This window comes from Lepidochelys kempii, chromosome 17 (genome assembly GCF_965140285.1).
Source record: "Lepidochelys kempii isolate rLepKem1 chromosome 17, rLepKem1.hap1, whole genome shotgun sequence".
Lineage (NCBI taxonomy): Eukaryota > Metazoa > Chordata > Testudines > Cheloniidae > Lepidochelys > Lepidochelys kempii.
Window position 1 is genome coordinate 12,812,527 of NC_136396.1, and position 13,294 is coordinate 12,825,820.

General features: G+C 39.1%; 1 protein-coding gene across 2 annotated transcripts in view; it reads right to left on the reverse strand.

Moving 5' to 3' along the window:
- Window positions 1-330: 330 nt before the first annotated feature.
- Window positions 331-13,294, reverse strand: part of TPST1 (tyrosylprotein sulfotransferase 1) — a 60,954-nt gene continuing 47,990 nt past the window's right edge. Inside the window, exons 4-7 of one of the 2 annotated variants that reach the window (XR_012155480.2) lie at window positions 10,997-11,047; window positions 6,028-6,087; window positions 2,346-2,393; window positions 331-898 (exon numbers count right to left, since the gene is read on the reverse strand). Coding sequence is in view for 1 of the 2 variants with exons in the window: in XM_073315996.1 (XP_073172097.1) it covers window positions 2,376-2,393; window positions 10,997-11,047 (69 nt within the window). In the remaining variant the exon portion in view is untranslated. The remainder of the gene's footprint in view (window positions 899-2,345; window positions 2,394-6,027; window positions 6,088-10,996; window positions 11,048-13,294) is intronic. The other variant, XM_073315996.1, reaches the window with a different exon arrangement.

Consider the following 13,294-nt stretch of genomic DNA (forward strand, 5'->3'; position numbering starts at 1 on the left):
AACAAACAAGCTAGCTCATGCTGGAAATTTAGAAAAACGGAATTTACATATGTGGAAACAAAATTCCATTATATTAGGCCCCAATCTAGCAAATCTCCATGTGCTTAACTTTAAGAACATGAGTACTCCTACTGGTCACATATTAAAGCTAAGCACATACATAAATGTCTGACGTTTCAGGGCCTCAGATTGTATCTTTCATTATTACAGCTATTCACCTGAATGGTACAGTAACACCTTGTTTCTGATAACTTTAAGTTAAAAGCTACATTAATAACTCAAAACAAAAAAAAAATCACATTTAAAGCATTTATTTTGAAAAATAAAATACAAAAGATCACTGCATTGTAAATGTACATGTAATTTATCAACATCTCAGAAGTGATTTTTTAAATAATTAAAAGATAGATATTTAACAATTCCCACGTCAATAAAATTGAAACAGGCACAACTGTTGTACCAAAAAAACCCACAAATTAAGACAAGCACAGGCCACTTTTACAAAATTTCATACACTTAAATTCCAAATGTTTCACAAACCATTTTTACAAACCCTTTAAAATTAAGGTCTGGAATTAAACAGAGATATAGACAGAATAGCAGTTTCAACATAGGCCAGATTTTGCTTTAATTTCATTTTCAAACTGTAGAAACAGTTGTATAAATGTAACACAGTACTACATCATCATCAGTGAAAGTGTTCACCATATCAGAAAAGTGCTTTTATTGTTACAGGTTTAAGTTCACAAAAAAACAAAAACAAACCACCAAACAAAAACAAAACAAAACAAAAAAAGCCCCAAACAAAACAAAAAACACAGTCTGAAGGCAAATGGGAGAAGATTCTGTAAAAAGCAGGCCATGAGCGGTACACCTCACTGATCTCGGTAAGACAGTCCTTATAATGTCATGTCAAAGAGAAAATAATATTAAACAAGTTAGAATTTGTGCACTCATTTTGTTAAAATTCATTTTGCAGCCCCATACATTTTCACAAATACAAAGAATAATTCACAGATGGAATGGCAACAATCTCAACTGGTCCAAAATTACCATCCAAGCTAGGCACAGCCACTTTTAAACCTTTCCTTCGACCCCATATGGATATTTTTAAACGATGAAACCTTGTCAGAAGTAAGTCATTTGTAAGGCAAAGACACTGAAAAACTTTATCTCTGTATAGTTTCAATAAACCCTTTAGCTACATGGTGCAAATTCTTTTTTTTATTATTAACTTTCTCTTCCATCACAAATTGACAGTGAAATTGCTTCTGAGGATGCTTTCAAGGAGATTTTGCTGCTTTGAAATGTAAAAAACAGCACTAAATCAAACTCCAATGCCAATTATTTATGAAAGTAAAATTATCTGAGACATAAAAGTTTTAAATGTTTATCTTATGTAATACTAAATGAATGCTTTCCACATAGATTTCTAAATTAAGAATGTTTCCAAACAGAATTTATTTCTTTATAATGCAACTTAATCCTTTTATGTACATATGTTATTTGTTATTTATTTATAACACTATGTTGCCTTGGTTTAATTTAAGAAGGATGTTGCATTTTGGTGGGCACCCAGAATATTTTAAGCCAGGAGTGCCCTAAAAATAAAATCATTATTGATTATAGCATTAGCAGTAATGCCTTCACCATTCACCAGTGTCCCAGTACAAGTGCACTAAAATACGCATTCCATATCCTGGTTTGGTCCACTGACAAAGAAATGCAATTTTCCTGATTCAGGATGTATGGGACACTATAGGCAAAACACATATGGTTAGCTTATTTTTGGTTACGTCTTATCTCCTTCTTTCGCTAAAGAAGTGTCTTTAAAAATATAAAAAGCTTATTCTAAAAACCTTTGTCTTGTTAAAAATGCCTTTCAATTTGATGTACAAATGTCACCTGTATATTAATTTTAACACAAATTAAAAATATGAAGATCTACTAAAAAGTGCCAAATAGTTTGCTCATTTTATATCTTCCTTTGTACTTCCAGCTGTACACACAATGCAGAGAAATCCGAGAATAAAGAAAATGGTTTAAATTCAGAGGTGATATCATGTACGATTGTCTAGCAAGCCTGAAATGATGTAACTTACACTTTTTCAACTCTTCACCATATTGAATTATACCAAATTGACTCATATATATTACTTCTGAATCTGGACTAAATACCTTCCTCTATTTCCCACCCAAAGCCCCAAATATATTAATGCAGCATACAATTTTCCACTCTGAAGCTTCCATTAATGATCTGAGATTTTAAAAAAAGATCACAATTAACCAGATTAACTGAAATAACTGGAGCAGATAAATAACCTTGTGATACTCCATATTATTACCTTATGTGCAAGGTAAGTCCATCAGATATTCTACTCCACTGGTTCTGTCTGTCAAAGAAAATATATACATATCTTAATATAAACTGCTACCACCCATGAAAACAAAATTAGTTATTTTCCGTTACAAAATAAAACTATCACTAATAGTGCCATTTAGTTGTTTGGTTCTTTTTATTATACTCAAGACTCAATCAACAGAACAAAATATTAAGTAGTAAGACTAATTTAATAAAAGCAATTTCAACTCCAGCTTCATATTTTCCAAAAGGGAAGCAATCATATATATTTTATAATTCTTTTAGCATATACTGCCCATGAAACATACTAACTCTACTGCTATATCACAAAGGTTATTTTATGCTCAATGTTGTTGTAGCTGTGTTGGTCCCCAGATATGAGAGAGACAAGGTGGGTGAGGTAATATTTTTTATTGGACCAATCTTTGTTGGTGAAAGAGACAAGCTTTTGAGCTGCACAGAGCTCTTTTTCAGATCTGGGAAAGGTACTCAGAGTGTTACAGCTAAACAAAAGGTGGAACAGATTGTTAAACATAAGGAGATAACACATTGCAAAAAACTATTCAAACTGAAGTGGCAATTAAAACCTCTGCAGTCATAGGGCAAAGAAGAGTTACTGGGCTGCAGACTTGTAATGAGACATATAACCAGTGTCTCTATTGAGACAATGATTTTTGGTGTCTAGCTGAGTTATGAATTTAAACTCCCAGGCCTGTCTTTTGAAGGTATTATGCGGGTTTCCTTTACGGATGAGGAATGAGAAATCAGATTTGAAGTGATCATTTTGTGAAAAGTGTTAACCTACAGATGATAGAAAAAACGATAAAAGACAAAAATACCCTGAGTTTATTCGGTCTGTAGTGAGCGTCTCATTTTACCTGCACAGTAGCTGGGCCATTTGACGCACTGGATGAGGTACAACACATGTTGCGATAGACATGTGTATGACCCATGGATTTTGAAAGGTATATTGAGGGGCTGTATTGATCATTGCAGCAGTAGAGATATGGCTTTAGGTTTTGCAATTGTTATGGCACCGTCTGGTGCCACTATGAGTTGGCGTGTTTTGGTCTGTGGGGAGATTGCTTCAGACGAGGAGCTTAGTGAAGTTGGGGGGTTGTTTGAAGGCCAAAAGAGGGGGTTCAGGAGAGATTTCTTTCAGGATGTGGTCCCCATCAAGTATGGGGTTTAATTCTTAGCTGCTAACTCCATATGCATTCCAGTTTGGGGTGATGAGTGACAACTTGGGGTGTTGAGTCATTTTTCCCCCCTGTATTGAAGCAGGTTTTCTTGGGGAATTAAGGTGGCCTGTTCCAAGATGCAATCTACTTCTCTAGTGGAGTGGCCTTGTTTGGTGAAGACAGTTTTAAAGTGTGTTAAATTGTGTATCCAGGACTTTCTCCTTGGAGCATGTTCCGGGGTATTTGAGTACCTGGCAATAGATGATAGATTTTTTGCTGTGTTTGGGGTGGTTGCTTGATCTGTGGAGGTTAGTGTGGTGATCCATGGGTTTCTTGTATATAGTTATCTGTAGAGTTACACTGCTGAAGTAGATTGTGGTGTCTAGGATTGTGCTGCTGTGGGAGTGTTCTAAAGAGAGTCTGATGGTTGTGTGGTAGCGGTGGAAATTGTGGTAGAAATCTATGAGGGTGTTTAGGTTGTCTGTCCTGAGGATGAAAATGTCATTGATTTATCTCAGATAGATCATTTGTTTCATGTTGCATTTTTCTATAAATTCTTCTTTGAGTTGGCTCAGGAAGAGGTTGGCATATTGGGACACCATCCTAGTAACCATGGCTGTTCCCATGATTTGGACAGAGAGTTTGTTGTTGAATGTAAAGTTGTTAAGGGTGAAGAAGAAAAGGATGAGTTTAGCAATGTGTTTAAAGTAGATATCTTAATGTTGTCCATTGTCTTACAGATATTTGAAGCAGCCATGGTGAGGGATATTGGTGTATAGGGAGGCGACATTCATAGCGGCAGGTATGGTGTTCTGGGGGAGGTTGTTGATGGTGTGGAGCTTCTGGAAGAAGTCAGTCCTTTGAGTAAAGAGTGGTTTGAGGATAGTTTATGAGTCCTGATATTCCTTCAGCAAGAGTGCCATGGCCAGATATGATGGGTGTGACTGGGTTCCCTTGTTTGTGTATCTTGGGAAGCATGTAGAATTTACTGGTGTGGGTTTGTGGGAGATGAGGTGGTAGAGTTTGTCTTGGAGTTGTCCGGGGAAGGATTTGATCCTTAAATTTCTGTGTGAATTTTGATGTGGGGTCTTCTCTGAATTCTTTATGGTAGGTGGTGTCGGAGAGTTGTCAGTTGGCCTAATTGATGTAAGTCATCACAATTGAGAACTACAGTGACATCCATTTTGTCTGCTGGTTTGATCACTATTTAGTGGTTGGCTTTTAGGGACTGCACAGCTGTCCTCTCCACAGTGGAGAGATTGTGGTGGATGGGTTGTTTGTTAAGAATGTCAGAGTTGATTTTTTTTCTGAAGTAATCAATGTAATGGTCAAGTATGTGGTAGAGACCCTGGATTTTTTTTTTTTTTTTTTTTTGCTTTCTTCTGCAGAAGGGGAATGGGTCACTGGCTGGTTTGAACCAGAGTAAATGGTGGATTCTCTGAAATTGAAATCTTTAAGTCAAGATTTGAGGACTTCAGTAACTCGGCCAGATAAATCAGGTTCTGGGGCCTGCAATGTGCAGGAGGTCAGATTAGATGATCATGATGGTCCCTTCTGGCCTTCAAGTCTGTGAATCTAAGATATTACCTCATCCACCTCGTCTCTCAAGATTTTTTTATGACTTCAGTTTACATGTTTTTCTCTTTTTGGAGAAACCCAAAACTATTACTTCTTTTTAAATTAAGCAGATTTAAATGCAACTGTATCAGTTCTACTACTAAGAATTAGAAGAGTTCCATTTTGAATACTGTTTAACCATCTCACTTGGAACACAACAGACATTTGCTGCAAGTTAAGGACCAAATTCTGCTGACTTAACACCAGGTCAATTTTTTAAAAATAGGAATTATTTATACTTTAAATAACTGATATTGTAGGCTTCAGGAAACATGAAAATTTAGAGTTTATGAAGCACCATGCCTATTTACTGTGCTCTATGAAGTATTTTTTTAAATAGCTTAACTTCTGCTATTCAGAAATTCAAGAACAAGCAGGTAGGTACTGCTAACTTTTTCTTTCTTTAGACACAACATGTACTACATATACTAAAACTACACATGTAACATTGTAGCTTAACAAGCCTTTGTCATCATTTGGTTCTATGAAATAACCACTGCAAACTTCTTCAAATCAGTTTGCCGAAGTACTACTGCTAAAAATCAGACATTTAAATAATTTTTCACCTTTAAGCTGCATAGACACTTTGGCCAGCAGTTGAGAACTGAGCAATACCGTGAATACTGTGAGCAACAGCACATTTAGCTTAGTGGTGTCAGGTTCTTAATGGCTTTATATTAGCTAAGCACAGCTTGCAAAGCATGAACACTAACTGTTCAAAATGTCAGAACAGGCAAACACCCAGTAAGAGAGCAAAGCCCAGGTTAGAGATGGCACACAAAGAAAGTTTATCAGAAAGATTCAAGGTGCCCACAGCTAAGAGTTTTATGCTCTGAAAACATGAAACCGACACCACAGCTACTCTACTTTACTGGTCCACGTTCATTTTATCTTGCCACGGGACTTCCTTTCTACTGTCTTCTTTGGCTGGAACAAAAGAAACCAATTTTGGTTTTTAAATAAAAAAATATTTTTAATTTGAACTGATGGGGCAAGTCAAAAGATTTAATTTTCACATGTGAAATTCTTCTGTGTATTTTCCTGAATCTCTAGTTTTAACATAGCGAGAATAATTAAAGGTTATCCTTAAGAAAAATAGTTTGTTCCTATATTTTTGGATGTGGAATTACAAAATGTGCCTATTCTCTTATCCTGAGAGCATGACAGTGAAAACATGAGTAAATTTTCTGAAAAACTGGTTGCAAACATCACATTAACCTTCCCAATGACCTTAGGAGGTAAGCAAGTAAAAGCATTTTTTATCTGGCATGCTGGGGCAATGGAGGGTGCCAGTAAGTGAAAAATTCCAGTTAACTAAGAGGGAGGGAGTTTGGGTGCAGGAGTGGGTGTGGAGCACTGGATCCGGGCAGCACTCACCTTGGGCGGCTCCCCGGAAGCGGCGACATATCCCTGCTGCTCCTAGGCAGAGGTGCGGGTAGGCAGAACCATGGTTCCCGGCCAATGGGAGCTGCAGAGCCAGCGCTCGGGGCGGGCCGGGGACAGCACACAGAGCTGCCTAACCACACCTCCGCCGAGGAGCAGCAAGGACATGTCATTGCTTCAGGGAGCCACGCAGAGCCAGGTAGGGAGCCTGCCAGCCATGGACAGCACGTGAACCGCCAGCTGGGGGAGACTAGCCCCTAGCCTGCCCCTTCGACCTGAGGCCCTGCCCCTTCTATGCCCCCCCCCCCCCGCCAGAGCCTAGGGCCCCCCACACCGCACTGCAGCTGCCAGCCCCTGCCCCAGGCTAGCGCCCCACCCCCGGAGCACCAGCGCTGCAGCCGCAGCCTGGAGTGCTAGGAGGATGGGTGCCATGGCCCCAGCCCCCCCCAGGCCCAGGAGGGCCGAGGCCACCGCACAGGAGCACCAGAGCTGCAGAGTGGCGCACTGGGGGTGGGACGTGGGTGGGGCCACCTGGCTGTTTAAGAAGGCACAGCCTCCCCCAAGTATGATACCTGCCACCCACGCTGCTGGCCCCGCACCAACTGAACTATAAACCGGACTTACAATGAAGATCAGAAATGCCGGTTTATAGAGCTTTTCGGTTGGTAGAGTGCTGGATAGCTCAGCTTTTCCTGTATATTATTAAAAACAGGAAAACTCAGTAAGAGAGCAAAGTGACTATGTCCTAACTACCAGCGCCCCACTATTCCACAGGGTAACAATACCCCCTCTAGAGCGCTGGCTCCCAAGCTTTTTACTAAGGACACCCACCAACTGCAATTTGTCTATTTTTGTGACCCTCCCAGGGTACAAATGAATGGGGAATCTCCAAAATCACAGACCACCGTCCTCCTCCTCACCCTGCAAAGGGGACACAGAGCCTGCAGCAGCTCCCTACAACCTGGCACCACAACCTTAATCCTGGCCCAGGTGGAGGGGGATGGAGAGCAAGTCTGCTCCACACTCACCCTACAGTGGCAGCTTCGTTCATACGAAGCTGGGCCCAGCTCCCCATTCTGGGCATTGTGACCAGGCATGCAGGGTCACAGCACCACTCAGGTTTGACTCAGCCACCCCTCCACCATGACTGGGCCAAATAGACATGGGGCTACAATCACATGAGCCCTTCAGGTATGGCTGGGCCAACCCTGTGTGGCGCAGTGACCCCGTGCGCCAGATTGCAACGCCCAGAGCAAGGCCCAACCACGTGGGATAGGAGCCACAGCTACAGGGCGAGTGCATGGCAAGCTAACTCTCCAACCCCCTCCTCCTAGCACTGGACCTGAGACCCATCTAGAACCTGCCCATGGCCCACTGTTGGGTCACAACTCACCACTTGAGAAATACTGTTGGAGTGAAATGAAATTTCATAAGCACATTGGGCTGAACCAATGTCCTGTGTGCACTCAAACTTTTTAAAATTGCCACTTATCTGACTGACATTAGTACATATTATCTTATGGCATCAGTGTGAGGAAGTGGGAAAAGATGAAGTGTTTAGTGAGTTACCTAATTACCTGGTCCTCCCCAAATATGCAATTCTGCATGGCTCCCAGGTTCTTAGAACCACCATTTTTGTAGTAATGCTAACCTCAAGAAATCAAAAATCATGACTTGCACCCCTCAAAATGAGAGATTTTTACAGAAAAGATTATAGTGTGTTTTTCCAGGCTGTCTTGATTTTTGAACTCCACTTACCCATCCCCAATGCGTGGGGGCATGACAATTAATGTTGGCCATTCTGCCAAATGTATTGGCCCCTGCTGCAGGAGCTCTCGGCCTCAAACACGCCTGCCCCAACCCCAGCAATTAATCTTGTCCCCCAACCCCACTACAAGTTGCTCCCCACCACCCCCAGCACCCACCCTATCAGTCCAGCCCCCTTCATTCAGTTCAGACGCCCATCCCATCAGCCTCCACCCCGCTCAGTTCAGCCCCAAAGGCTCCATCAATTCATCTCCCACCCCTCCAGGACTATTCCTCTCCCGTTTTTATAGGGCAGAATCATATTAACATTAGATCTTTTTCAATTTAACTTTTGTATTATTCTAATTAATTTTTCATGAACAAGCCCTAAAACAACAACAAACAACAACAACAACAACAAGCACTTCCAGCCTTTGGTATCTCAAGCACTTTGTATATAGATACATCACCAGAAGTGCTGCCTACAGGGGTCCTACCCTATAATCTTCCCTCATGTAACTGTCATTAGGAATTTTACCTAGGTCAGGACTGAGCTCATAATTTGTATGCATTCCTACAAACAACAACATGATCAATTTTTGTTTTCAATCCAACCTTGTAAAATTCTCACTCATCAGGGACAGTGTTTTGTTTTCTTTTGGGTTTGTTCTGGTTTTGTAAAACAGGCAAGTAAAATATCATTAATATGTTTACTATCTTCATGGTAAAGGTGAGTGAGCATGTTTTGCTCCAGGTGAGAGAATCTGCATGATGCTTTTTCAAGGCCAGATTAACAGAATAGAACACGGCACATTTAGATGCAGTCTTCTTCTCTTTTTTGTCATTAGAGTCCCATATTAAAAGCAATGAAAAAATGTGGTTGATAATTTTATAACATGTACATTTATTGTAAATAATTCCTCAGTGTAGATTCATCAGTTGAAAAAATGTATCTGTTTGACAGATTTATATTGCTTAGTTCTTTAAAACTTGTTTGTAGTCACAAGACATCTACATATTAATCTAATGGAATTCTGAGAATTAAGTCCTACTTTCTGTTTGATTAAAAGTAAAGGTCATTAAATTGTTATCAGAAGACCAGTAATGATACCAGCAACAGAACCCAGTGTTTGAGATGCCGCACATAGAGATCGAATAAACCTTTGTTGGGTTTATATTGATACCAATCCTAGATAAGGTGCTCTCTTGGCAATTTATGTCTGAAGGACCTCAAGTCTGTTATTGAAACAACAAGGAAATACTTTCTCTACTTATTATTGCTCACATAGCCCCTATTCTAACTTCTTCAATACCCTTTGGGACAGGACTGTGCCATGAATAAGCATCACATTATTAGTAGTGCTTAACAAATAATTATATTACTATAGAATAGAATACACCTGACTACTTTGAGGGGATAATCCCTCCCCCCCAAATAAATAATTTAATTGCATTACAAGGTCAGCAAAACTCCTTGAACTAGTTAGCCAATGAGAATAATGTATCTTAATGTACCCAATATTGAAGTTGTGAAGTAGATTAACTAGTTCAATGTTCTTAGTAATTGATGAGATAATCTATCTTTACTGCCCAGGACTGAACTGCTTTCCTGAAGTGTGCCAGAACACTCTGGAGATAGCCATGCTATCTGCTCTGTACTTGATGTAGAATGTTTCAGAACAAGGCAACAGATAGCAGATTAAGTTTCTTTACTACCAACAGTAATACACAACATTCCATTTAGAGGTATTTAGAATGAAACAAAGTTCAGATCTGAAGTTTCCCAAGGTTCCAGGAATGTTTGGATCTAGCACTGTGTCTTGGACTCCTGTCTAGTTTGGATCTAGCATGCTACATTCCATATCAGAGATGCAAACAGGCTCAGGAACAGTGTGGGCATGCTAGGACTCTCTAGGGCCTTGTCTACACTGCCACTTTACAGCGCTGCAATTTTCTCGCTCAGGGGTGTGAAAAAACACACTCCTGAGCGCTGTAAAGTGGCAGTGTAGCTACTGCCCTCTTGGAGTTGGTTTTTTTACAGCGCTGGGAGAGCTCTCTCCCAGCACTGGTGCCATGACTACTTAGCCAAGTTGAAGTGCTGCCGCACCAGCGCTTTAACATTGCTAGTCAAGACGTGCTCTAGAACTGTGAAGGAGGAGAGCAATGAAGGTCTCAAGCTCCGTGGGAAAGCTGCTAGGCACATAGTTTTCCTATCACCCACTAGCAAACAAGACATCAAGTAGAAAAAGTAGGTTTGGAACTAAAAATTAGAAGTAGGATACAAGAAGGCCCCAGCATGGAGAAGGGAAAAAAATCAAATTACTCTAGATAGTGGGACAAACTATATACAATGCCCAGTTTATGGCACATACTTCATTAATTCAGATTAGGAAGTTCTCTAAAGAGAAGCAAAATGTAATGCCCTGTAAACGCAGATCATTCAAGCATTCCTTCAGAGGGAAACAAAGCACTATGTGGCTTCACTAATCTGACCATTATTAGAATGAACTTCTGTCATGTAAGGCCCACCTATTCATAGGAGGACATATTACCTATGACTCAACCATATATAATCGCACTTAAATGCAAAAATCAGTTCTCTATAAAGTGATTGTTAATAAAGTTGTCTGTCACATCTCTCTCTCGCACTCGCACACTTTCGCCATATCACTTCACCAGAGAGAAGGAATACAATCCAATACTGTACCTGTGGCATTTCTTTAAGAAAATCAGGAAGCTGAAATTCACCTTTATAGACCTGGGGGGAAAAAAAGCATAGTAAAACTTTAAACAGATGCTTTCATTATGTTATGTTCAAACTGCTAACAGAAATTCTGTTCAATAAAAGAGAGGTTAATCTGGGTCATCTGGAACTAGTCATGCTAATCAGACATGCCTGGAGCACGGAGCATTGATTTAAATCAACTATTTTAATCAAGATTTAAATCAGCAAACAGGAAACCGTGATTTAAATAATTTACTGTAATCAAGTTTTGCATTTGTACTTTAGCTATTTTCCTAAAAAAAAAAAAAAAAAAAAAAAGTTGAGTCCCGTGGGTTGGTAACCACTAAAACATTGATTTGCAACTAAATATAGCCCTTGAAGCCTAAATTTAGGCTTCTTTTAAGAACTAGTAGATTTCATTCTCACAACTAGTTTTTATTCATAGATTGGAAAAGGAAAACAAGCTTTCCTGCTTTTTCAACTCCCAATTGGTTTGTTATTTTTGAATGTAGTAGTCATTGAACCTGAAACTGAATATGAATAAACTGAAGTGAAGAAAATATTCTCTCTGAACCTCCAGAAGAGGACACTCCTGAGTAACTGGCTTAGTACTTCAGTAAACTCTGATTCTAGATGTTTCGTCATGAAGTTCAAACATGTACTTGTTAATATTTTATATTTAAATAATTTTAATGATTATACTAAATTTAAGCCTTAACATGGATTGTCAAGTTCAAATGTAATTTTAAATTGTTTATTTAAAAAAATAAAACTATAAAAAACTGATTGTATTTTATCTTTTAAATCATTGATTTTTATCCATCAGGTTGTGGCACTTCTTATTTTAAAATTCTAATTTTAATTCATTAATGAGAATTTGTGTTAGTCTGATCCAGTTCTACACCTTTACATACATTCTCCAGCTTATAACTCCATGATGCCTACAAAAAGCCTGAGAACAGTTAAGCTGCTGATGCACTGAGACCACAGCCTATCATGCTGACCAATATTGTAGCATTTTCTTGTGCTCCCCAATCTGTCTCTACCCATCTGTTATTTCGTGTTTTACACTTAGCCTGGAAGCTCTCGGGGGCATGGGTCATCTTTGTGTTACATGTTTGTACAGTGCCTAGCACAATGGCAGCCTAGTCCATGACTAGAGCCCAGAGGCACTATGGTAATACAAACAATAATGTCACATATTGACTGACTGTTCTGTTAGAGTGAGAAGTAAATGGCATTTAATGCAATTTTTATTTAAGAAACATGCACTAGGTTAATACATGGCAAAATCTTATAACTTACATTACATTTGAAGTTTTCTCAGGGTACAAATTATGTTTGATGCAAGTCCGATATACCGTATTCACTATATATTAAGTATATACTAATATAAGACTTTTCTGTTTTCATAGAGAAACAGACTTTTGGAATTTAAACCTCTACACTATGATTAAGCATCATGACCATTAGCACTGTTAATGGAATAGTTCAGTGTAACAAACGCCCTCATTTGGTCTTCTGAAGTTAAATATTTATAAACTCACCACAAAACAATCTATTCTCCAAAGTTTACTAAAACATCAGTGTATGAATAGAATTTGTAAGGAATAGTTCCAACTCTTTGGGGCTTAATTACAGTTTAGAATTAAGGATGGCTTTTACTGCATTTGGTGCACCTTCACAACAGCTTACATAGGAACTAATGCTTTCCATGATCAACAATGCTTTTCAAAAGCATCAATTCCTGCAATTCTCAAATGCAGATGTTTAGTTCCTGTAATGTTTGTGAAGGGTGTGCGTGTGTGTGTGTATCCAGAAATGTCAGGAGCAGACAAGCATATTTAGTATGAAGATACATAATTTGTATGATAATTACATCAGATATCATCACACAAAAAAGTACCACTTACACAAATACTGTCTTTTTTAAGTCCGTCTTTCCTTACTATGTGGTGTCATGCAAAAATCTCTCCAAAATTAAAACCAATGACTAATTACTGACTTAAAAAATAAGAGGAATTTAGTACAATTTGCAGCAGGTTATCCTGACATGGCTAATATTGAATAGACGGATCTTGTCTCTACAGAATTGACAGTTTCTCTGTCTTTTCTGAATGGGAGTCTAAACTAGATAAAAGTCTGCAGTATCTTACGCTGATCATGAGCTCAGATTAGGAGCAGAATGGTCTTAAATAATTACTACGTCAGTACACTGCAGTGGCCTGGTCTCTGAAGCTGAGTCAGCTCAGAGTTTCCTGTCTACAAAATAATTCACGC